This window comes from Lipophrys pholis (genome assembly GCF_963383615.2).
Source record: "Lipophrys pholis genome assembly, chromosome: 10".
Classification (NCBI taxonomy): Eukaryota; Metazoa; Chordata; class Actinopteri; order Blenniiformes; family Blenniidae; genus Lipophrys; species Lipophrys pholis.
In genome coordinates this window covers 13,779,462-13,805,149 of record NC_137640.1, presented here as the reverse complement: position 1 = coordinate 13,805,149, position 25,688 = coordinate 13,779,462, and the positions used below count along the sequence as shown (strand labels likewise).

General features: G+C 40.2%; 2 protein-coding genes across 2 annotated transcripts; both read right to left on the bottom strand.

Moving 5' to 3' along the window:
* Nucleotides 1-189: 189 nt before the first annotated feature.
* lpl2a (lipoprotein lipase 2 a) lies at nt 190-7,786 on the bottom strand. Its single transcript, XM_080474080.1, has 10 exons — nt 7,588-7,786; nt 6,469-6,668; nt 5,806-5,985; nt 4,565-4,676; nt 4,235-4,468; nt 3,407-3,649; nt 2,403-2,523; nt 1,877-2,095; nt 1,536-1,643; nt 190-1,449 (listed from the first exon to the last, which is right to left on the bottom strand). Exons 1-10 carry the CDS (start codon nt 7,685-7,687, stop codon nt 1,428-1,430), a joined length of 1,539 nt encoding a protein of 512 aa, XP_080330206.1. The 5' UTR covers nt 7,688-7,786; the 3' UTR covers nt 190-1,427.
* Nucleotides 7,787-15,085: 7,299 nt separating this feature from the next.
* Nucleotides 15,086-21,799, bottom strand: lpla (lipoprotein lipase a). Its single transcript, XM_080473799.1, has 10 exons — nt 21,529-21,799; nt 20,432-20,631; nt 19,769-19,948; nt 19,108-19,219; nt 18,186-18,428; nt 17,230-17,472; nt 16,395-16,515; nt 15,961-16,143; nt 15,748-15,855; nt 15,086-15,315 (listed from the first exon to the last, which is right to left on the bottom strand). Exons 1-10 carry the CDS (start codon nt 21,635-21,637, stop codon nt 15,264-15,266), a joined length of 1,551 nt encoding a protein of 516 aa, XP_080329925.1. The 5' UTR covers nt 21,638-21,799; the 3' UTR covers nt 15,086-15,263.
* Nucleotides 21,800-25,688: the final 3,889 nt, after the last annotated feature.

The following is a 25,688-nucleotide window of genomic DNA, read 5'->3' as shown; positions in this document are numbered from 1 at the left end:
TTCTTTGTTCTTTCGTATCAAAAACAGATGTGTCTCAAGTTTAGATTCAGGTTGAAATCACATTTCACTTTTGATAATAAAGAAAACGTTAAACAAATAGCCTTGACACAGTAACTGAGTGATAAAAGGAACAATTTTGTTTATGCATGCCCTTCTCCTGAAACAATAATAAAACTCGAGAGGACATCTGAGACCACTACTTAGTTTATTAAATAATTTACACATTATAGGGACATATTCAAAAATATGTACAGAGAATTACAGAGGTGCATTTCACAGACTAATTTCTGCTTTAAAAATATATGCATTTCTAACAGTACCTCTCACAATAAATTTTATAATATATATTATAGTATTTACACACATTTACTGTACAAGTAACTTGGTTTAGCAATTTCTTCCTCTATTTTCAGTGCAAAAGTAAAACAGTTCCACTTTTTTAAACTCACAATGATTACAGTACCGATCTCTAGAGAGGCGAGGTTTAGCAATTGCTCAACAAACTGGAAATGTCACAATGAGTAAATGAGCATAAAAGAACATTTTTGTAAAATGTCTTATGCAAAGAAGACATTACATCAAGAAAGACATCATAGCAGAGTAAAAACACTGACATAAGCTGTCTTTTACTTCATACTGAGCATCACATACTCTTCGGAAAATGAACACATTCATTGAATTATGTCTCGCACTTCTCTGAAGTGACAGCAGCAAAGTAACATGTATGTCATTTTGTTTTAGAGGTGTATAATAAATTTTACACAAAAGCACTTTAAAAGACAGCTTCTGCTGGAGCTTCCATTTAACACTTCTTAGAAAAACAGGACTAGCACAAACTGAGGGGAAAAACTGTAAGAAAAGCACAGAGATGAGAAAACTCCAGTTTGCGGTCTAATTCCAGTAAGGCACACTGATACAGGTTCTACAGTCACTTACAGGACTGAGAGCCTCAGTGGTGAATGCCTGCTTCCATTCTGCAGTGCTCAGATTGTGGGGTGAAAGTAATTATATTGTACCATACTGCCTGAAACACCTTTAGAAAAAAATTAAGAAAATCACCTTTGATATTATATCCTTCTCGTAAATAGGATCTGCAGTCTGCAGGACGTTTGTCTTTCACAGTGGTTACTTCAAATATTAAAGCAGGCATTTTAAGAAGCTCAGTACCTCGACAACAAATTTGGCAAATCCAGTCAAGCGCTTAGCAGACAATGACAACAGTGAAGTTAGTCATATTTCATCAAAACAACTTCTTACAAAATATAATACAATATTCACATATATACTTTTTTCAATATTGTACAATCATCAGTGGATAAATAGAACATGGTCAAGGTTTTGTTAATATACAGCTGTATAAAATGTTACAGGGGTTTATCTGTTTGATGTTGGCATGGACAGAAGGGTGTCCAACGGTGTCTTCACTGTCAGTGGTTTTTCAGAGTAACTCTGCAAAAAAGATCAAGTTTAATATCAATGATCAGTTTTAACAGCTTTATCATCATGACAACAGGAAAGTACAGAGAGTAGCTCACCTTTTCCGCGTTCTTCTTGAATGTGTCCTCCATGCATCTTTACATCTAACGAATGTGACCTCCTGTTTTACGGCGTGAGCGTCAGGGTCTTTAATACAGAACACCATCCTGCAGGAACATTGCATTTGTATGAGCATTTCATGTGTGTCCATGGAGTCCACCTGAGGATATTTCACTCTGAAAGCATTCAATGGACGGATCTAAAGCCATGGTGTTGACATTTTGCTGCTTCTCTTTCTTATTCTACTCCCGTGAATACAAATATAATGTTGTTGTTTTTTTTTTTCCTTCGGGCAAGTCATCTGCAGCTTTGTATTTGCTTAAAATAAATTTTCTCTTACTTTTGTTGTGTTTCTCCAGCTCTGATACGGATTTTGTGAACCTCCATATTGGAGCCATCAGAGTTGCCGGACCACCATGAGGAAACCATCTTCAGCATGCTGGATGCAGACCAGCCATTTGTCTCTTCCCACTTAAACTTCAACATCAGCAGGTCGCCAATGTTTTTTTCTGTCACCAGCAGGAATGATTGAGTCTTATTCACCACAATTTTCTCCTTTCTGCCAAACACAAATGCACAGAAGTATTATCGCTCTGCTGAGACTCAGTGAGAATGTTAAGTATGCGTCATAAAATATGACAATGATATAACAACAAATTTAAAGGACCTACTTTTCTGTGTGTGTGTGTGTGTGTGTGTGTGTGTGTGTGTGTGTGTGTGTGTGTGTGCGTGTGTGTGTGTGTGCGCGTGATTACATCACTTATGGTTTGTGTCTCAAGTTGTTTCCTTTGAACTCGTATAACTTAGAATTTGCAAGTCATGGTGCTGTAATTGTGTTTACAAAGGACTTTAAACAGCTCACTCACAGCTTCAGCTCCAGGCTTTCAGCCTCTTCTTTGGTTCCGTACAGTGAAACGGTCAATGACGGCTCCATCTCGGAAATATTCATCTTACTGGAGAAGTGGATCTTCAACTGATAGTGGTAAACTGCAAAAGAGGGCCATAACATACATCATGTAGGAAACAAAAACAGCCTGATCTACTAAAGGTTTGTGCAAAATGAAAACAAGTTACGGGAAGCACTATATTGCTTGCACAACTGTATCAGAGGTGATTTGATCCCAGTAGATTAAAGTAGAACACACCATGTGATTTCTCCATCTGAAACCATTTGCATTCTTTATGTTTGTATCTGTTTCTAACACTTTCGAAAAGGTGCGGCAAACCGATTCAGCCTTCAGCAAAGATGCTGTTGTTATTGTGGTTAGAAGCATTTCCTCAGCTGGCTCTCCACGACTTCTATTTGCTGATTATATTATAAGATACTTGTTGTACCTGTACCTTTAGACTGATCATTTCCCATCTTTGTTTTCTTTTTTTTGAGAAATTCAGATGTATTTGCTGTAACGCTCCTATATGTTTGATAACTTCCTCCACCAACACATGAAACTCCATGATATCACATTTAATTTTGTGCCAGTAGGACTCCATCTGATGATGAACACAAGCAAACAAATACTGAACTGATACCTTTTAAACAAGTAAACAGGGTCCAATGCACACAAAATCCTATTTTGAATACTTCAGTTATCTTGTGATCACCTCCGAAATGTAATCAAAGTGAAAGCGTAATCTATTTTCTTGAGTGTGCAACTTAGGTCCAAGGCGTACTTGCTGGTTAATGTAATTTGTAAAATTAGGCTCCAAGTGATCACATTCCTGCAGCAACCACAACTCCACAGAACTAAAAAAAAGACTTGTTTTTGCATTGTAGTATTGATAAAAGATTGATACTGATGTTACTTTTAGATTATATTCAAATAATGTCAAGAAGGAAAGTGATGATTTCTTAAGAGTAAAGTGCACTGACCTCTGAAAGGCATGGAGGCTCGTGTCTTGGTGTACATCTGAATGTTGCGCGGCCTGCGGATCTTGCTGATGTCGTAGCCCACCGTGTTGCAGCGACTTTTGCGGCAGTTCAGACACATGCCGCGGTCAAACGCCTCGTTGCTGCTACATCTGTAGGCTTTGGCCACATCCTGCTCATTCAGTAGAGAGTCAATGAACAGGTGGATTGATCGCTCGTGTTCGCACTTCACAGCGTCACTGATGGCTGTGGATGAAAACAAGGAAGGATGATTAAATGTGTGCAGCTTAAGGAAAGTGGAAGAGTAAAATATCCATATGAGAGTTTGAAAATGGCCTCTCCTTGGCTGTCCACCCTATGGATGGAGTACTTTATCTGACCTTTCCTCTGCCATGTTTGGAGCCTCCTGTTTATTTTCAGCTCAGTGTGAATGACGTCACGGTGCAGCTGACAGTAACAATGTTCACAGCTGAGATGTATTAATGGAAAACAGCAAGAAGCTAAAAATGTTTTCAAGCTGCAGAACTGCGTACTCAAAATGACGACTTGAAGAAAACAAGAAGCAGATTGCAACTTGTTTGCAACAGATACTTTATCTTTTAGCAGTCTGGCATACTGTTTTAGAGATTCTGAAAGTCTGAGTGCCACTGGTCGTCATAAGCAGACGTCATTTGTTGTAGTTCAGTAATATCGGAGGTAAATTCATAATTTAGGCAGTTGTTAGGTAGTAAAAAACAATCAAACAAGTACACTATTTTGAACTCCACCTCTGTGAGGTTGTGAGATGTGTGACACTTGAAACTATTAGAATTATTTATTTGTTTTTCCTACCAAATATCCCAAAGTTGGCAATCTTCTCCAGAGCCCCTCTCAGATTGCACCCGGGCTGGAAGCCGCCTCCATTTGGGTAAATGTCCACGTGTCCGACAGGCTGCTGGATCCCGATGCTGAAGCCCAAGGAGCCGCGAGTGAAGGTGTGGAGGACGTCCACAAAGCGAGCATCATCAGGGGAGAGGCGCCTGTGTGCATGCTCGCCCTCAAAGTCGGGACCAGCTGGATCCAGACCTTCAGAGAGAAGCGCATCCACATGCTTACTATTACTAATACGACTTTATTATTCTATGAAAGTTTTAGGATGTGGTTACAAAACGTTTTGCTTACCTGTGATTCGTCCAACTTTATTGGCCGCGTGGCTGCCAGCAAACCCTGCCACATGAGCCCCGAGGCTGTAGCCAATCAGGTGGATGTTAGTAAGAGGCATGTTGGTTGTTTCCTTCGAAATGTAAAGAAAAACAGGATTGGTCTCTGTCTGCCTTAAACAGATAAACTAAATACACCATTGCCAATAAGCAATATGCTGGATGTATTCGTTACAGATAGACACATCCATTTAAAAGTGACTGATTGCGTTGGAACTAATGGCTGTCGATTACAGTGGACTGATGCTCTCTAATGTCTCCTAAAGTCAGTAAGTCATCACTGACAAAGTAAACAATTGTTTTAGCCTGCTGCAAGCACACGCTTTAAACCGCTATCTCACTAGGCTGCAACAACTCACAAGTTGAAGACACAAAACTGTGAGAAATTACAAATATTGATAATTTTCTCGAAGCCTCGAAGTCGCACAACACTCGCTCAGGATTCTCACATAGTTGCATCCACCCGTCCACTATACTGATTATATTCTGTTCAGAATAGCTGACTATGTGCGAGGGCAGGGTACCAGCGGGACAGATCGTCAGTCCATCACAGGGCAAACACAGAGAGATGCACTCACACCTATGGGCTGAAGATTATGAATTAACCTCACATGCATGTTTTTGGGATGAAACCTACACATAGGTAGATCATGCAAACTCCACATAGAAAAAGGCCCTTGTTATGAGTTGAGAACCACTGCACCACCCCGCAGTTCTCACAAAGTTCACAGTTTTAAATTAACATTTGTTTTGGTGATCACAGCTGAGAACATTGAGAGTTCTTATAGATGAAATACAGGATCTGTCCCTAGTGCAGCCATCATTTGTAACTTGGAGGTCATAAAATAAGTGCAGAAACTAATGATGAAGACATGACTGACACGCTGAAGACTGACAGCATAATTGAAGGAAATAAATTGAGAAGGCCCTGAGGCTGGTTAGAAACATCATAAATGGCTAAAGCTGTATTTTACAAAACACATGCAAATAATATGACTATATTCAACATTCAACCAGCACCCTTGTGAGGTCCTGCAAGTATGAGCAGGAAAACACCATTAGTCAAATGTAAATTAATATTGCTAAACTCTCAGCTGGACAAGAGACCTTTCAATAACTGATCTCTCACACCATGAATCCAAACTGTCACCGTTGTTTAATGCAGAGGCAATTTGCAGAGGAATTTACAGTTGATTGACTGACCTCCATCCAGTCGATGAAACGAGCGATCTCCTGTCCCACTGCTTTGGTTTTCTGAGCTGCGACCACATAGTGATTCTGAGCCGAGTTGAGCCAGTCCACCACAATGACATTGGCCGTCTGCTCTCTCTGATATAGCGCTGAAACCAGCTTAGGCACCCAGCTTTCAAACATACCACTCAGCTGTGGAAACAACAGTGAACACATTAAGCTTGTGATGAGACAGGACTTTGTCGAACCCAATGTTATTGTAATTTTGTAATTCTAAAGTACTATCTATTCTAAGATAAAGGTCTTTGACCGAATCAGTATTTTTCAGCCCTGGTCTGCATGCTGAAGGTGCTTCTGTCATCAAGCTATTCACATTCAACTGAATGGGTGCACAGTCTATGCCGAATCCCATTGGAAATGAATTCATTTGAAACAGTTGCGCCGCTATAGGCAGATGTCAAGTTCATGAAAAAATTGAGAAACACTTAATTAAAACAAGCTATTGCTTGACAGAAAGTTGATTCCGTGTGTTCGGTGAGACATATTGGCTCCAGGATCCAGTGAAACACTTCCTGTCACAGATGTTTCTTTGGTTCTACCCCAAATGTGAAAAAAGCTTGAGAAGCTTTGTATCTCAGGGACAGGTCACAACAGGCTAAAACATCATTTTCTCACCGTCCACCCATGGATGACTAGGAAGGTTTTTGAAGTGCTGTTGAAGGTGCAGGTTGCCAAAGACTCTGGATTTCCAGGAATGATGTAGCACAAGTCATCATCGGGATGGGATGGCTTGCGGAGGGAGAATTTGGCAACAGTGGCATTGCTGTCATCTTTGCTGTGGTGCAACAGGTCCTTGAGAGGGTCTAAGACGTTACCTAAATAAGGAGAACAACAAATTAGTTACCTGGTTAGGAAGGACATTGTGTTCCTGTGGTTATACTGTGAAAGAGAGGAGGGGCGCTTGTGTTTTGTTTTGTTTTTTTCACATGTGTAAATCCTATCTGACGCTCCGGCTGGGAGGTCTGAGATGCCTGACTAACTAACTGAGTGACTGGATGCAATATGCCCCGGCAGCATGGGGCCCCTTAGTAAATGAGATTTCCACCTTAGAAGAGATCAATGCTTGAGGGGGTTACAGGGGTTCACTTGGTGAGAACTGAGCTTCGAAACCCCTGAGGGTTTTTCCCAGCTTTGTTTGTTCCACCTCACTGACCACTTTGCAGTCATCTGACTCAACCCAGGTTTAGGTTGTGCCGCTTTTCATGGGGGGCGGGGGTCTGGAGGGTCTAGGGGAAATACCAGAGACACAAGGGAGCAACAGTTCCAGGGTGACATTGTAACTATGAATTTATCAAAATCATAATTTCTCAGCATTCTTGCCATGCAATTTACACTTTGGTATTGTTGATCTTTAATATCTAATTTAATTGCCTGCAAAACTCCAAGTTCACCCATCTAATGTCCACAGTTGGCTCCCTAATAATGTAAAACTAATGTGTTGATCTTGTCTGGTCCTGTCAAAAGCAGTGAGTGAGAGTTGGATTTTAGCCAAACAGCACAGAGACAGGTTCACTCATACACACGAGATCTTAAAGCATGTCTTATTCATCAGTCATGTCAAACTCCACAGGCCCTGAACACACATATAAAAACACTTCACTGACAAGACAGTTTCCCCCTCCGGGCTCTACCAGCCCTGCCGTACTCCACAGAGGTCTTCATGTGAGCGTGGAAGTAATAAAAAACAAACAAACAAACAAACAGAAAAATGAGGAAATGAAGCTGGCAACTTACCAAGAACAGAGTCGGTCAGTTCTTCTTCTAAAGACGTCCCATAGCGCACAGCCGCATTCAAAAACGCGGAGCACAGGAGCAAAGTTTGCCACGTTTTCATGTCCTTCACTGCTTATTCCTTTTGTTGGGCCGTATCTCTGGTCAAGTGTGACACGGCAGCTCTGCACCGTGTGTCCCTGTAGCAGCAGCCCTGTCCTGCAGTCCTGGTGCGCTGCCTGCTCTGATATCTGAACCACGTTGAAGCAGCGGCTGCGTCTTAAATAGCGCCTCTGAACTTCTCACCAGCTATTGGCCGCACACCCTCGGGCGGAGAGTGGAAAATGAGATATCAGGTAAACCATTAGTCTGCTTTATGGGGAGAGCTTAATACACTGATGGGCATTACACCGCCTTATTAAACCACAAGATTTATGTTCTCAGATGCAGCCAGTGTGTATTTACACACATGCAGGGACTGTTTTTATTACGTTCCTTTGTGCCATCATGCCATGTGCTGAGTGTGCACTCTCCTCAAACTGGACTGCTAACAAGCAAAATAAAACTAAATGGTATCCAGCTATACATCTGCAGGCCTTTCTGTAATAGTAATCATGACATAATCTCTTTATGGAATTGTTCATGTATATTCCAGGTGACGCATACTGCACACCAAAAGTGTTATCTTATTAAATATAATTGAAACAATGAGTTTGTGATTTCTCTAAAAGGCCAACATGATGTAACTTCCTCAGGTGATTTCTGAGCTGTGTTGAACCAGCTAGTACATTAAAATCCTTGATTATAGTTAATAGTTTCTTCTTTGAAAACAAAGAAGAAACTAGCAGGAAAAACTCCCCCCCAAAAAACAGTGACTTGGAAAAGTAACTTGTGCACCCGTGCATTTTGCATTTTTATTGTGTCTATCATTTAGGATGTGTTAATAATGTGTACATGTTTTGTTGAGGTGGTGTTGTGACACATTAGTTAATATGTCAGCACAGAGGTGGGCACTCCTGGTCACGGAGAGCTGCTGTACAACCTAATTTAAATGTCCTGAGTCAACTTCCCTGGCTTAGTTTGTTGTGGGGGTTTTTGTGGGTTTTTTTTTTTTTACAGAACCTCATGATAACACTTTAAATAAATTCAGATCAAATGGAAGAACACTTGAGTTCTTGTGAGTGTGTTATTCATTTCGTGATGACAATCAGTTACCAGCGTGTCATAGCCAAAAGTGGTAGTGTTACAGTAATATGATACCTTGTGACACAATATTTCCAACATTGCTCCTGAGTTAGGCCATAATATCAGCTGGAAAAAAAATATCAAAGGTACTCTCAACATCATTTGAAACCAAGTGCTTTAGGACTGTAATTGCAATTGCTGAACGCTGGGTTCAGTCTGGTGTCAGTGTTTACCATCAGCCTTTGTGACGCAGGTGAGACACAAGTCATGACAGTCACACTTACAAAGGTCACCAGCAAACTTAGACACTGCTTCTCTGTGCGTATTTCAAGACACAGACAACCAGAAGGACATAAAGTACTTTTTAACATCTCTTCTCGTGGATTTTTGTTGCCACCTGAGAGAACAGATAAGAAAAAGAGACATCATCGGGCAATTTTGTGTACTTTTTTGAAAGTTGCATGTCTGAAGAAGCTGATTTTTTGCAAAATTCACAAGTTCTGCTTCTGAGTTAAAATGAGGCAGTCCAGGCCACCCTAGAGATTATAATGCCGAACTCTCAGTGGTCTTGATTTTATTTCATGACCTAATTTCAAGGCTGAGTAGGGATGTAGTGGTTGTGAGAACATCCTCAAGGCTTGGAGTTTGCACATTCTCTTTGGGTTTTCTGTGGGTACTCCAGTTAACTCCAACAGTCCACAGATGTGACCAGTCTGCCTTCATCCATCGTAATCTGAGATCCGCTCCAGCACACTGCAACCATATGAAGCAATATAAAAGATGGATAGACGATCCTAATTTTACAAAGCAATTAAAAAAATTTAAGAAAACAGCAATATCTAATTGAACATACGATCATCTCCATACAAAGTATTTGCTTTTGGAACATGTGACTATCATTATTATGTAGTTTGGTGTAGCAGAATAACTCTCACATATTTTTCAAAATGACACATTATTGCCTCTAATGATCCCACAAGCTGGAAGGTTTTATTTTGGGTCAATCACAACGAAAACCTTGCTGTGTCGAACTTCGACAGACACATTTTTGGGAACAAAGCCAGCAATGACAAAAGTATGGGAAATTTACTTTTAACATTTATAAAGTTCGTATTATTTTCATCTTGTGCATTATTGAATTTTACAATCCTTACCAAATAGGTTGAGCTGAGTGTTGTATTCATGCTCATGATTCTCCTTTTCCGACCAGACCAGCATTCCTGATTGGGGTTGTTTGGAGTAAAAACAGATGAAATGTTATTTAATCATTTGTTCTTGTCATGATAGACCTGTCAGACTTTCTATTCTTTTACTGCTTAGGCATCAGGGAAAAACTAATGCGTCGCTATTCGAGTGAGCTCTAAAGTAGTTGGCTGGCTTCTAATGAGAATGGCAAGCATACTCAAATATTGCAGCATTTTCTCACGTGGAGGCTGTGATCTATCATCTAGAGACTCTTTTACTCAACAACCAACTTGGTGAAAATGCCAGCTTCGAATTACGTTCTTGTATTGAAGAAAGACTTGGCTGCAAGCTCCTGACTTATTGCCGAAAATTTCAGCGTGCTGATGCCAGGACAAAGTGGGACAGAGGCAACAGAGTTGACAGCTGAAGTGTTACAACATTGTTGCTGTGAAGGTCAATTGACCAACAAAGATGGCCTGATCCCTCTGAGTACAACTCAAGTTTTAAACAACTCTTACTTTCGAAAGAGAGCCTCATAGAACGATTAGACCAAAACTGTTGATTGTGCAGACTTTGGTCATATGACAACCGTCTTAAAGATTGAAATCATCACAGCTCATAAGTGGTACCTGTTGCACAAATTACAGCTTCACTTGGTCCTGACAGGCCGTCTGTGCCACAAGTTCTTTTCTGTCCAGTCAGCCAGTCGTAAAACATCTGAACCTTTCATAAAAGAAAAATAAATGTGCTGCTGTGTCAGCCAGGAAGACTCTGCATCTGTGCATAAGTATTCACATGATTAACTTGTACCTGAACAAATAAAAACCTAAAACAACTACACTTTATCAAGCAGAAAATCTTAGCTACTGTATAATGTGCTGTAACTTCCTGGCTTATGTGTTGCTTCACTGGAAGAGCTGTGGCCCTGACTGTGAGATGAATGTTTTTGCTTTTCATCTAAAACACATGTACACACACACACTGGAGATGTCATTCTCACAGCAAACCAGCTGGCTTCATGAGCTGCTAGTCTTCTATGAACATGTCAACATTTTCCTCGAAAAACTGTGACCAAATTTGTTTTCCTACCATTGCTGCTGCAAACCAGACTCAGTTGTTCTCATCTTTGCAGGGGAATACCTCAGCTCTGATGTAGAGACCCTGATGAAGAGCAAAATGAGTCACCTCCACCATCTGAGGTTAGTTGGATCCAGCAGAGATGGGAACTGGACAAGCAGTGACTCCTTCGTAATGTTTGGACACAACAAGATGCTTCAAAATATTATGGATATGACAATTTTCCCAATCTGATTTCTAAGAATGGCATGTGGTTACCAGCTGCATGTGTTGGGACCCACAGTCACAGAAGTGAGTACATGGAAGTAATCAACGATCCCTTTTTTAGTAGTTATTCCCTTGGATAGTGCGAGAGCTTTAGCCAGACAAAACACTGTCAGGAAATACAATACCAGGAATTTGTTTGGATTCCTGCACGCACAACTCACACAGCTTTCTTGTTTGTTATACCTGTAATGTCAACTCAGGGTCAGGCTGTATGTCGGTGTTGCCACTTGAAGAGGTTTTTGACATCTGTGTCACACCAACAACAACACAAGTCATGAAGGACAGTGTCTACTAGTAGTATACAAAGAAAAATGTATAGTTCTTTCTTCTCCACATTTACAAGTTATTATTCCAGACCAGAGGTGGCTACTCATTACTGATTGTAATGAATGACTCCATATCGGGCTTTCTGCAGAGCTTCATAATGAGACTTTCATGAGATCCAAGTGTGTTGGAACAAGAAGACAATGGCAACAAGCCTGACTCATCGGGAACAACATTATCCAACTCTGATTGACAATAACAACATCACCAACCTCTGACGACTGCTGCAATCCTCGTACAGACATGAAGTTCAGGGGGTACAACTTATTTTGCGTCTAGGTTTGTGCACATTTCTAGCGCAACCATGTGTTCTTTACATATCTAAAAATCATTACAAGCAGTGCTAAAATGCTTATTCTGATTCAGTAAAATGGTGATTAGAGAGTGTATTTTTCCTAAGTTTTACCAAAACCGTTGCCATGTTTAATAATATTAAACCCACTCCCCAAACCCTTCAACTTCCCAAGGGTAAGCACCAAGTTCAACAGTGTTCAGATTTATTTTTCCCAGGGAAAACTGAGGACTTTTCGACCTCCTAGTTGCTTGTGAATGCATCATCACTCCTTAAGGCAACAAAATATCTTATGTATAGGCTATTCTAAATATTCAGTGAAGCACAGAGGTCAAAGAGGAAGCTGCTGAATAAAGTTACATGGTTATTGCATGTCTTCACAGGACCAAAGACAAGTTTTAAGACAGAATCCAATTAACAGAAACAATGACTGACACACTGTTTTGTTTTTTTCAGGAAAATGCTTGTGGAAAGTTTCAATAAGATTTGCTGTGGCAAAAATATATGTTTAAGGTTATGAACCATAAATATATAAAATAAATGCAATTTTGGAAAAATGGGATTGCAACATGATTGTATCCTGTTTCTTGTTTTTTTTTAATTTGTCATCATCCCTACTGTTGCTCAATGCATGGGAGAAATCCCTTTCACAGAAACGGATCCTCGGAATAGAAAAACCAGAGACATGATTTGGCTTAGTATTGTGCAACATGTTTTGAATTTTTCTTTTTGATAAGCTGGCTCAGTGATTACAACCAGCTATAATCCCATTCTCTTAAAACATGTTGTTGTGGGCCACACACTCAGAGCAGTTGTGAGCCATGTGGGAGAGACAAGTCTGGTATGTTTTATCACAATAACAATCCACTTAAAGTGCTTGACTTTAGCTTGTCTGAGGCTGCATTTTTTTTCTTACAGAAAGAAATCAATGTCAGATTTAGCTCAAATGCAACCATTTGTTCTATTTGAGCAGATATAAACTACAACTTAATTTGTCTGGCCCAGGTCTGCAACAGCTGAAACTTTGGAAACAATAATTTGAGCCTTTTTTGCTATTTCTTACTCTGCTCATTAGCTTAAAAAAATTAAATAAAAAAATTACTTTATATGTGTGTAGAAAGAAACTGCAGTGATATTAAATTTTTTTGTGATGCAACTGTATAAAATTATTGTTAGTCTGAGGCTACCGTAAAATATTTGAGGCAGACCGGATCAGATGAAATTAAAGTGTAACTAACCTCAAAACATGACACCTACAACAGGCCAAGTGTGACTTGTTACCAAGTCATAGGGCAGACCTGGGAAGCTCGTGCCATGTGGACCCAATCTCCATTTCTTGTGGCCAAAGAGCCATTATACAAAAATGCACACATTATTAGTTTCATAGTTAATGGGAGTAAGGAGGTATTTTTAACCAGACATGATCCTGATACACCATAATATTTTTGAAAGTATCCAATTTGGAATTGTCAGCACTGTTGCTGAACGGTGAGTGTTGAGCACATGGTTGAGTGAGTATGACTGGTTTTCTGAACAACCCCCCCCCCACACACACACACAAAAAAAGAGCAAAACTGCACATTTCAGAGTGGCCTTTTATTGTGGCCACCCTAAGGCACACCTGTGTAATATTCATGCTGTCTAATCAGCATCTTGATATGACACACCTGTGAGGTGGGATGGATTATCTGGGCAAAGGAGAAGTGCTCACGAACACAGATTTAGACAAATCTGTAAACAATATTTGAGAGAAATAGGCCTTTTGCATACATGGAAAAGGTCGTAGATCTTTGAGTTCAGCTCATGAAAAATGGGAGCAAAAACAAAAGTGTTGCGTTTATATTTTTTTTCAGTATATGTCACTAACATTATGCGTCTCCCTTCAGTAGCCTGTGCGTTCCACTCTGTCTTGTCCCTGTACTTTCCTACACTGTAACTGGAAGTTCGGGATAGGCATTAGGTGTAGATCCTGGACTTCAGTTAAAATGCCAGAGATCCTGCAGGAAATCACGGAGACAAAACAGTCTGCAGTGTAAAAAACAGCTTGTCGTCTGATTTTAAGCTCTTCGGTGCTTTTTGTCTCTGTCCAAATGTTTTCATCCACCACTTAATCTGCAATGGCTATGTTATGTTAATCACTATATAAGTAAAAGGAATTGAACTTACTCGCAGGTCCACACCAATGAAGATTTAATCATGTAAATATCATTTGAAAGCAACTTGAACAGTGAGTAAAATGTATTTTTATCTCTTTATTAAAACCATTCAGGGCTCTTTCATCAAACAGTGCACTGCATTTCAGCTCACAAAAATCAACGCAATGCACTCAACAGCTGGCATGGAGACCAATTTGATCTTTCCTACCAAAGCCTCATGCATAAAAACACAGAAAGCTTCAGATATAAAAATACAGACAACAATGGAAGCCTGTCAAAATATATTACAGCTTCATATACAAATATATAAATGTACAATCAATAAATACAAAACAACTTTCTCTTGAGATGTATTATGGATATCGTGTAGGCCAGTTCATCAATTAAAAGGCTTGGATGTTGTTTTTGTACAGTTTGAGCATGTTGTAATAGTTGACCTTTAGAATGCATACCACTACTGGAGTGCAATCTCATTGACCTTAAGATCTATAAGTCTAAGGGGGACAGAGTTTTTTTTTTAAAGTGACCAGTGACACAATAACCAACACAATCAAAGAACAAGAAATGTTTCAAGAGATCAGATATTAACACATAACTCATAATTAAGAGAATATTGGTGCTGATCAAGGTATTTACAAAGACCACTGTGATTCTCCATTCAGTAGATAGTAAACTATTCTTTGGTCCCTGTAGATTGCTGTCAATTGTAGTGGTTATGAAATATCAAATAAAACAACGATGTGCCTAACAATTATGCCTGTCACAATGAATTACTTTTACATTACCAAGAATCCAAGTTCACGTAGGCATTGAAAAGATACCAACTCAAGGCTTCAAAATATATGAAAGATGTACATATAGGATACAAGAAGCATAAAAAATGATTACAAAGCAACAAAAGCTACTGAATGTCTAAATTTGTCACAATATAAGCACATCATCAAAACAAACCTGTAACATTTTTCAAGCAGCAGAATTCGCAGAGAATCATGAGAAAGCTCATGAAATGACTGATTTTTTTTAGCACTGACAACAAGGTTGTGTTGGTGGCAGGAGAATAAGAAAAGGAGATCTTTTTTTTTTTTTTTCATAAAACAGCATTCATTATGTATCCAGTTGGTTACTCTGACTTTCCCAGTGTTGATGTGCACTGTCCATCTTTGGCTATGTATGTAGAGATGGAAAATGAGCATGTCAGGTGATCAAGTACAACTTCAAGCCTCGTTTTGCCCAAACTGACTTCCCTGTGTTTTGAGTTTGTGCATCCTGAAAAACAAAAGCAAACACTGTCAGGCTGTGCGGATAATAATAGTTGATTAAAAAAAAGAATACACACCGTTTACATGACAATCTATTTGGTAGTGTGGCCATTGCATTAATTTAGAACACAAAACACTTGATTGATTTAATTAAAGCAAAATAACAAATTACATGTCTAATCATGCAGTTACAATAGTGCCTTTATGTTAAAATTACATTAAACCTTTTCTTTAATATACCGTCAATGAGAATGGACATGTCTAATGAATGAATGAAAGAATGAATATGTTACTTTTTCAGGCCATTGGGCATCAGCGGTTTGAGTTTAGTACATTTCTCTATCACATTATTATAATTGTTATTCATAATTAGATGATTAAATCCATTTCAGGGCAAATTTCAAAACGTACAATATGTTTCAGAGTGATTGTGACTTACAGCTTTTCTTTGCGGCTCAAGCTGTCTTCTTTTGACTTCACAAACACTGCGTCTTCTCCTCCTCTGACCAGGTAAGCATACTCTCCTTCCTTTGCACTAAAGATCAATCTAAAATATAAAGAGAAATATATTGTTCATTTCATTGTTTTGAGACTTGTGCTGTCTCACGTAGTACATAAATGTCACCAGGTGGGAGATGATTACAAAGCTCACTTGGACTGAGTCTCCCCCGACTTGATGCGAAGTTTTCTGATGAGGAACTTGCTGCTGCCCCACCAGTCTGACCAGCTGATGATGGTGTCCTTCTCCCAGCGCAGCTTCACAATCATCAGGTCACCGATGTCCACGTCAGTGGTGATGAGGAAGGACAAAGTGGTGTTACCATTCAGGACAGGCCTGCAGGGTTAGAGGAAGGAAAAGGCTTAGCTGCATCAGCATGGACTGGACTGTGGACTCTGCAGGACAGCTGTAAAGACACATCTGGTACATGTGTGACATTTTCAGCACAAGTTTATTTAAAACAGTTATTTCCCCACAGAAAAGCTGGAAGCATGGAATTGATCATGTGTTTCTTTTGTGAATTAAAAGTATCTGTGAGTGTAGTGTCTTGTCTGTAAATAAATGACAGCACTGCTTAACATACGTACAGAACAAAAGCAATGTCCTCTGTCTCTCCGTGGGTGCCATACAGGGAAATTTTCATCGGCTGCTCAGAGAAGCTCAGCTTGTCCTTGCTGAAGAAATGTGCCTTCACTTGGTAGTGGAAAACTGCAGGCGGAGAAGCAAAGTTACTCTCAGTCTTTGTGTTTCACCCATTTCTTGCAGGGCTTGTGGTGCTATTTAAAGTTTGCTTGTTTGTGAATTAAGAAGTGTCTACAAACCTACACAGATTTAAACATACCATTGCATATCCACCATCATTTACAATGTGTCTAATAATAACACTGGGAGCCTGTGCCAAATTGTAATTCTCAAAGAAGACTTTTCCATTGCACGTTGTATGCAGAGGTTTCAAATTACCTTAGCATAACCCCCCCCCGCCCCCACACACACACACACACACACACACACACACACACACCTCGAAAATACCCACAACCTCCCCTTCTCATGTCCTCCGGAGAGCTTAGTACATGTGTGTGCATTAAGTGTGCCCTGTCCATAAAACATGAAACATTAACTTGACAAATATCAGTTCCAGTCCAAAGCAGCTACACTCACACTAAGCACACTAAACAGCAGTAGCTCATATGCTATGGATTACTATAATTAAGATACGTGCATGATTTAACTCAACTCTCAGTAATCCTCACTCAAGCACATAAACCCAATCAGACTTTGTTTTCCTGCAGTTAAATGTATTTCTTGCATTGTTGTTAAAACAGAGCATACAAATTATACTCAATATAAGAAAAAAACAATCATAATAATTGACATATACAACCTGTGCTCTAGGCACATACCCTGCTCCCTTTCATTTACCTTTGTAAGGCATCATTCCACGTGTCTTGAGGTACATTTTTGCACTGCGGGCTGAGCGGACCTTGTTGATGTTGTAGCCAAGCTTATTGCAGCGGTTCTTCCTGCAGCTAAGACAGAGCCCCTTATTAAAGGCTTCTCTGGAGTTGCAGCGGTAGGCCATGCTCTGCTGCTCAGTGTTGAGCAGAGAGTCAATGAACAAGTGAATGGAGCGCTCATGAGAGCATTTAACCAGCTGGTCCATGTCTGCAAAACACAGAGCAAAGAAAGCGTAAAGCCTGTGCACATCTACTCAGACGATGTCACGCTCATCTTGGAATATTACTCCCTCATGTTGACCAGGAGTAATTTTCTCACTTGGCACAGTTCCGCTCATTTAAAACACCTTTAAGTAACTAAGAGAGGGTAAAGCAGCCAAACATCAAGCAGACCTTTAATCTTGGTGGCATAAGGGGACTCTTTAGATGTGTGTGTTATGACTGGAGGCAAACACACTTTAACTGTAGTCCTGAAAGCTTTTCACACAGCCAAAGTGTTTGACACTTTGCAAACTTGTATGAACTTCCTCCCGATGATTTAAAGCACCATTGTTGTGGGAAGAATTTTGTGTTTATGGACCGTAAGAGGTGGAGATGATTGCTGCTTTGATATTCAAGCAATTCACAGTGTTTCTAAATTCAACTCATCTGTGTTCTATTACACTCCACATGAAGAGAATTTCATACCAGTTTTTTGTTTTTTTTCTTTCTGTTGCACTTTTTAAATTATTTGTTCTACTGTGTTGCACCAAAGTCATCAAAACGAATTCCTCGTATTGTTCTAAACTATACTTGGCAATAAACCCGATTCTGACTCTGACTCTGAAAAGATTTTGTGACACTGCAGATTAAAGGCATTAACTGACATAGGTATTATTAATCAAGGTTGTAGCAGACACAGAGAGGGCTCGTGTGACGTACTTTGGAGGCCTTTGATCCCTCCCAATGCAATCCCCATCAATGTGTTCTGAATGTCGCAGCCTGGCTGGAAGGTGCCTCCATTGGGGTAAATGTCGATGTGGCCCACTGGTCTCTGGATGCCGATGCTGCGGTCTGGGGAACCCCTGGTGTTGGTGTGCAGGACGTCCACAAACTGGGCATCATCTCTGGACAGAATGTTTTGGTTGTCTGCATGTTCGAAGGTGGGGCCTGCAGGATCCAGACCTGGAGTGGAGGATTCACATCAAGAGAAGACAAAAAGAAGATCAGGCCTTCAACCTATTTTAAAATGTTGGCTATTAACATGCTTTGGCTACTTTCTTTTTTTTTTCCTTTTTTCTTCTTCCTTTTGGCTTCGTGCAACCTTACAGAATGAGTGAAGCTGAGAACAATGTGAAGTAGTGATTGTGAGCTCTTAATGGGCTGCAGTGCTCAGATCACAATAAACCCACTATTATTCTAAACAGGTCAGGGAGTTTTCAAAGCTGGATAAACTTCATAGTGACAAATAGGGGGATTGTAGCCAATAACTGGCACTGACTGGCCATATGCACACATACAATGCAGGCTTGGAATGTAACAACTAACAGATTATGTTTCACTGGTGAGCTGGGCTGCTCTCATGAGCTGGGCTGGAAAGAAATGTGCGCATACATTACAGTATGGTATGTTTATATGCATTGGTTCTAAGACTAAATATAGGATTTAAAAGTATCTAATGACAGCTGAAAAAAATGACTTATGACTTCACGGTTGTGATAGATGCATTTAAGGACAACATTGCAACTTTATTTGATTTACAGCAAGAGGCTCAAATTGAAGTCAACCAAACAGAGCCGACCTTTAACTGTCTTACAGAAAAGGAAAGATTCTGATGATCTGATGTTTGAGGGATATTTCTAACCTGTGATCCTGCTGATTTTATGGTCAGTGAGGTCGCCGGCAATTCCAGCCACATGTGCTCCAAGACTGTAACCCAGCAGATGAATCCTGTCCCAGGGCAACTGCAGCTCTGCCTGAGAGGGAGGAGAGGGGTGGGATGTGTCACAAACAGTATTACATGCCGTAAATAAATTTAACAGGAATCCTGCAGACTTTGCTGGAGGGCTTAAGAACGATAGCTGCTTCTACCTGGTAAGGCTCAACAGCACTCTGCAGAAATGTTTGATGTAATTTCACGGCTTGCTAATTGTTGCAGGTTTTACATTTGGCAGTCATGTCAACACATGAGAGCACTACCTATGCCAGTCGGCCCTTTCTTTTGCCTTGAAGTCACCGTGTAAGGAGAGGCAGCAGTGGGCTATAGGCACGATCATAAAATTATTTTTATAGGTATTTATAATCATAACCAGCAGGATAACATATTTGAAGCAGCACAGCGGTGTCAGGAACATTACACAATGAGCAACAGTTTTTCTACAACGCTTCAGTTTTGTTGACAGTGTAGGAAAAGGTCCTGGCTTTGAAGAATGGTATCCAAAAGCAGAAGTTCAAATCCACTTGTCCACTAGGCAAGTGTGGAAAATATGACCCGGGGGGCGAAGAATCTCACTGAAAAAACTTACTTGTAACCAGGTAACAAATTTGGCGACATCGCGGCCCACGAGCTTGGTGTACGCTGCGGAGGTCGGGTAGTGCTGGCTGGCACGGGTCAGCCAGTCCACCACAATCACATTGGCACCGGGCACTCTCTCGTACAGAGCAGACACCAGCTTGGGCACCCAGCTCTCAAACATTCCTGTGACCTACAACAGCAGACATATGCACAAAAGCCGTCACACATATGGTCAGGTCAGTTGCATGATGGTGTGATTTACTCTAGCCTTAGACTTCACTGTGTTTCCTGCTGCTGGAAAGCAGCCAACACATCATCAGGTTCACATTTTGCTCCCCGGTTCGCTCTAAATCACATTACAGCCGAAGACACACAGACTGTTGGCACTGCAAACTCCCGCCTTTCAGTCGACATCCTCAAAAGTGTATTTATACTTTAAATTATCTCACAATACTGTACTGGTATCAAGCTGGACTTAGTTATTTGTTGCTTCAACATTGCATTGACAGTGTTTAACTTCTGCATGTGCTGTTTGTTGAACCTACAGACAGACAACTCAAATAGACACCGATCTGATTGATTTTCAACCTGTCTGATTAAACAACAGTGTCGTTTTGAGGTGATTTTCTACACCAATTCATGCTGTATAACCATTGTGTTTCATCTGACTCACCGTCCAGCCATGTATTATGATAAAGGTCTGTGTCTCTGGATTGAATTCACACTCCTGGATGGTTTCTCGCTCTCCAGCCACAATGTAGCACATATCATCTTCTGGGATGTCTGCAGAACGCAGGGAGAACTTGGACACAATATCAGCATAGTCCGTGATCCATTCAGAGGGAGTGGGCAGCGGAGTAGCTGTGGTGTTTACTGTTTCAACACACACACACATACACACACAGAGACACACACACACACAGATACAGACATGCAGGAGACTGTTAGATTGTTGTGACATGACAGTAAGTGATTGTTGTGAAACTGAGCTTTCTATGACAATGTTGTTATAAGCTGCACCCATGCGGCTCACACTGACATGAGTCATACAGCAGAGTGATGCCCTGGGTAGCAGAATAAATATTCTCAATGACTTTAAACTAATGGTGAGCAGGTAGGAGTATAAAGCATGGTCGTGTCGCCCCCTTATGTTTACTCTGAATTTTCACCAGCACAACTTCGCTGACAAGTAAACTCTCAACAGCTTGAATATCTTCAAAGAAATACTTATTTAAAGTTACTAAAAATGGGTTAAATTAAAAACATTTTTAAATCAATATTCTTTGACTCTTTCATTTAGTCAATGTTGTTGTAAAACAACGCAAAAGGATGGGAGAAAAAAAATTATTAAATAAAGGCAAATCCGAACTCTAAGTGACTTGGAGTGTAGAAAGGTATTATGGTGTGTTTTTAACAACACATTGGAAATATCTCTGTGTTTTTATACTAGAACCTGAAGAAAATCAACACACTCTGTGATTATTCAAAGTTATTACCGAATGCTGTATTACAGTGTGACTGTTTTGCTCAGACAAGCTTGTGGGCCAGCTCCTCTTCATGCACACATGGAGCTGAATGGCATGAAATGGGATGCAGACCTGCAGACCTGAACCCCTTTTCACGGGGTTATTCTCGGTCAGCGCGCTCACAGCGCGCATTAATTAACCTGCATCCGCGTGTGTTTACAATGAGCTGCATCACCATATAAAACAAATGAATAAAGACAGAATAAAATAACTCTTCAAATCAATAACATTAAGTCGGTCTTACCAAAAAGAACGGTGCTGTTGGCAGTGGCTTCGGGGTCTGAACAAAAAGTTGCAAAGATTTTTCCCAAAATTATCCAAACAGTGAAAAAATATATGTTTCCCTTTCCCATATTATTGAGGTGTTTTTCTTCTTGATAAGCCCCTGAATAAAAAAAGTTCTTCGGATGATGGTCACTGGTTTATCCACTCCTGTGTTTCACAGCGGCCACAAAGTGGAGAGCAGTTGTGTCTATAGAGTGAAGTTTCTTATGGTCTGTCACAGTTGCCGCTCCAAGTCATCTTTATGGGTGGCTCATTTAAATATCCAAACAGGATTGGCTGGAGGTTCGAGGGCGGAGATTAGACTTTGTCCCGGGTATGAGTTGCCGAGTAAGGGGGGGGGGGGGTCATTCACAAGGTTCCTCATCGGAGCTTCACACATCACCACCAGAGTCATCCATCAACTACTTATCAACAGATTCCCAAGCAATGAAAGGAAAAACTTCCCTTTACCTGAGAAAGACAGAAACAGTGCATTGAAACTATTGCCAGTTTTAGAACAAAGACTATTTCCATCCACAACTTCAAGTTCTTAGAATCATACTACAAGAAAAGAGCCACTCGAGTAAAACACATATGTATTGCCAAAGATAAACTTTAATCAGCTAATGTAATATAAATAGTATTACCTATTGCATGACTATAATCCTGTCGATAAGACTTTTATGCGTAGCCTATATTTTTCCAGTATGCAATTTTACTCATAGTCAAATTACAATTTACACTAGTAAATGTGCAAATTAGTGTAAATTGTGACCCGTCCAGGTCACAATTTACACTCATTGAGATTGTGTGTAAATTGCAATCTGTCCAATTTGTCATCACCCATCTGGGATTAGCTCCAGCAGCCCAACACACTGAAAAATAGGCAATAGTTTGTAGTTAAATAATAACTTATAGTCCAAAGAGTATTTACTGTCTACATAGGACTTTTAACTTAACAGATTTTGACATGATGACCCTTGTTTTTTTTATTTAAAAAAATGTATGACTCAATACCAAAGTTCTGTGAAAAGGTTGAAAAAAACTGTGAAAATGTGTAAGTACAAAGAAAAACTAATCAAATAGACAAATTTAATATAGTGTTATCACAAATATAATGTTACTGCAATTCAAATTCTATAAAGTTATCTTAAACTATCTTTATGTATTTAATGAGAGTCATAAGCAAAATATGAAAACCAACAAAAGTAATTCCAAAAATAAAGCAAATTCTTTCATCCTAATAAATCCATGTCTCAACATATGTCCCATGAAGCTCACGTGTACATATCTTCTTTCTCTGACAACATCTTCTCCCTTCACTGAGCTTACAGCTGACCTGAAAACCCCTCAATAAGATGATGGAGGCATTCAGGGCATCTGCGCATGCAACCACAAAAATACAAAGACTACAAAAGGTCAGGTTCACCCTGGGCAATTCTGCACATAGTGTGCTGTAGTATTTCTGTTGTCAGTGTGAACGTGCCTTCCACAGCACTCAGGCAGCTCATTTAGATCCCCAGAGGGGTGGGAATTAGTGTCCATTTCTAAGAGAAGAGCAGCACGTCACATCTCAACAGAAAACTGTTGAGGATTGAAAGTGACTACAAGATACACGGTAGTACAACAAAGATACCGAAGAGTCCAGAGAGTCACAAAAATGATTGTAACAACAAAGCATGAATGGAGTAGAAACAGGTGTTACGTGAGAATTAAAATAAGAAGAAGAATGCGGAAAATAATAACATGAACTAGAAGGGGGGAAGGTGGGGGGGGGGGGGGGGGGGGGGGCTTTTATATGCTTTTGTCTGTGTACTTGAGTGTGAAAATGTGTCCTTGTACCACAGATACATCAGAGAGGGTATGTGTTAATGAACCCCTTTTTTTATTTGGGTGTACCACGTCTGCGATGGCTTCAGTTTGAAGACAGAGACAAAGCATGATGCCAAGTGATACCGCAGTGTCACGTCCTGTGGCCTCTGATCATGTAAATTAATAGAAAAGAAAATGAGAGGCACACTTCTTCCTTATAACAAGCCACGCTAAATTACAAAAAGATGTTGAGACACAGCGAGCATGTTTAGTGGTGGCGGTTAAACCTTTTTTTGGGCCCTTGAGGGACACAGAGGACGAAACAGCAGAGAAATGAAAGACATGTGGAGGTTACAAGGAGACACGAGAGAAATGTGTTTGTCAGAGTTTTACGATTATTTTTGAGCCAAAACACCTGTGTGAGAATATTTTACACTTCTGATTTCTTTCCAGCATCAGGGCAACAAACACAGGCTGACTTTTCACCCAGATTCTGCTCTAAAGCATTATTGTACAATATGTTCTCTGCTGTCTGAAAAAAATATGTTCCCATCCCACTAGATCACTTCTGGTATGGAAGGGTAAAGCATGGCATTTTCAAAATGTAAACGTGATGTACTTTTCAGGGAATTAAAACCTTCCTAATCGCCCACTCACTAGCTCACCATGATGTTTACGTTATGTTTATAAAATTAAATATGATTTGCTGTTTGGCCTGAGAGTACAGCACAGAGATACCTGAAAAAACAAAAAGGTCCATATAGCCATCTTTTGTACCGCTTTAGGCCGTGTCCTGCAGCCAATCAAAACTAATTAAAGGTGATGGCAGGATGTTTCCTGGACAAGTCACCAGTCCATCACACAGAGAGAAGAACAATCTCACACTCTCACATTCACAGTTTAACTTCACCATTTAATCTCACACGCATGTTTGTTTGGACTGTGGGACAAAACTGGGGTATGCAGAGGAAACACATGCACACACGGGGCGAAAACGCAAAGTCAACACTGAAAGTCCCCAGGCATGATTCAAACCCACAACATATTCACAAGAACATCAGGTATATTTAGAAAATAAAAATCAAGAGGTACAAAAAAAAGCTATTATAAGAAAGTCTCCATTAAGCAGTGATTTCCTTCATAAGAGCTATTTTAAATTCTACATATGAATTATTCTTCTTCCTCTTCTTGAGAAAAGCCTAACACACTTTAAAATAAATAACTCACCTCTATATTCTGGACCCAGAAACCCTTTTCCATTAAAGAAGGTATATTTTACAGCTGAAGAAATCATGCAGGTGCTCAAGCAAGCTCAGAAATTGAAAAGACACTTCTTGTGTGGATCTTTCAGACACTTGATTTTCATATAGACCCGTTGACAACATCATGCCATGAAAGACTTCTGCTCACCGTGCACTAAAATTGTCATCCTCAGTAATCAACTGCTCCATATGTGCTTTCTCTATGTGCAGCCCATGTCTTTTATCACACCAGCTCATTAATGACACAATGGCAATAAAACATTTAGGGAAATGAGAGTCAAGCTACTTTTTTTGGCTGCAATGCAGATCTGACATGTTGCCGTTTTATGTCATTCAAGTTTTTTGGTGCTTCCATTAGTTTGGCTTTGACCAGGGGAGCCGCCGAGGAAATGAGAGATCACTGCAGCGAGAACACAGATTTCCCGCTGGGGAGGAATTCCTTCACTTTCCTGCTGCTGCTTTTTCATGTGATGCTGTGCAAACCTGAAGCCAGCACATTTGTTTCACATTCCCCTGTTTGCATGGCTGTAAGGTTTGGTGAGCTGCGGCCTGTGAACGTGCACCACAGAATTAAGACACACAAACCACTTTATAACCTCGCTGGGCTCTGGAATCCATGGGATGTTTCCAAACTAATTGTAAATGTTTGAATTTGTCGCAAATAGGGGCCATCTGTTCCCTTATCTGCTGTGTCTTTCTTTCATCCTTACATGCAGTATTTACATCTTTGCTGGATTTTAAAGAGCCTGATGGAAACACTCAGGCCTCTGCAGGTGTAGCTACAGGTGTAACTTAAGTCCTGATGATAACAAGTTACTCCCAGAAATGCTCTTCAAAGCTCCTGAAATTGCAACATAAACCTCATAATCATGTGTTTAAACAGCCATTCCTGCACACATACACATCCAGAGCGACTCAGACACACTTAGAAACGAGTCCTCACTCTAAACATTCATCGCGATGACTCACTGAGACTGACGATTCTTCGAGAAAGGGAAAACTGGGAATTAATTTCACATTATGATGATGCAGAAATGGCCTTGGCTGGCAAATTGTGAGGTTGTAC

Bases quoted from the DNA above. Each gene is read 5' to 3' on its own strand.
- lpl2a (XM_080474080.1), bottom strand. From the start codon at position 7,687: ATGAAAACGTGGCAAACTTTGCTCCTGTGCTCCGCGTTTTTGAATGCG. The intron at 6,669-7,587 runs GTAAGTTGCCAG...CTCCTTATTTAG, and splicing joins ACTGACCGACTCTGTTCTTG to GTAACGTCTTAGACCCTCTC. The intron at 1,450-1,535 runs GTGAGCTACTCT...TCTTTTTTGCAG, and splicing joins TCAAGAAGAACGCGGAAAAG to AGTTACTCTGAAAAACCACT.
- lpla (XM_080473799.1), bottom strand. From the start codon at position 21,637: ATGGGAAAGGGAAACATATATTTTTTCACTGTTTGGATAATTTTGGGA. The intron at 20,632-21,528 runs GTAAGACCGACT...GTGTTGAAACAG, and splicing joins CAACAGCACCGTTCTTTTTG to TAAACACCACAGCTACTCCG. The intron at 18,429-19,107 runs GTTAGAAATATC...CCTCCACTCCAG, and splicing joins TAAAATCAGCAGGATCACAG to GTCTGGATCCTGCAGGCCCC.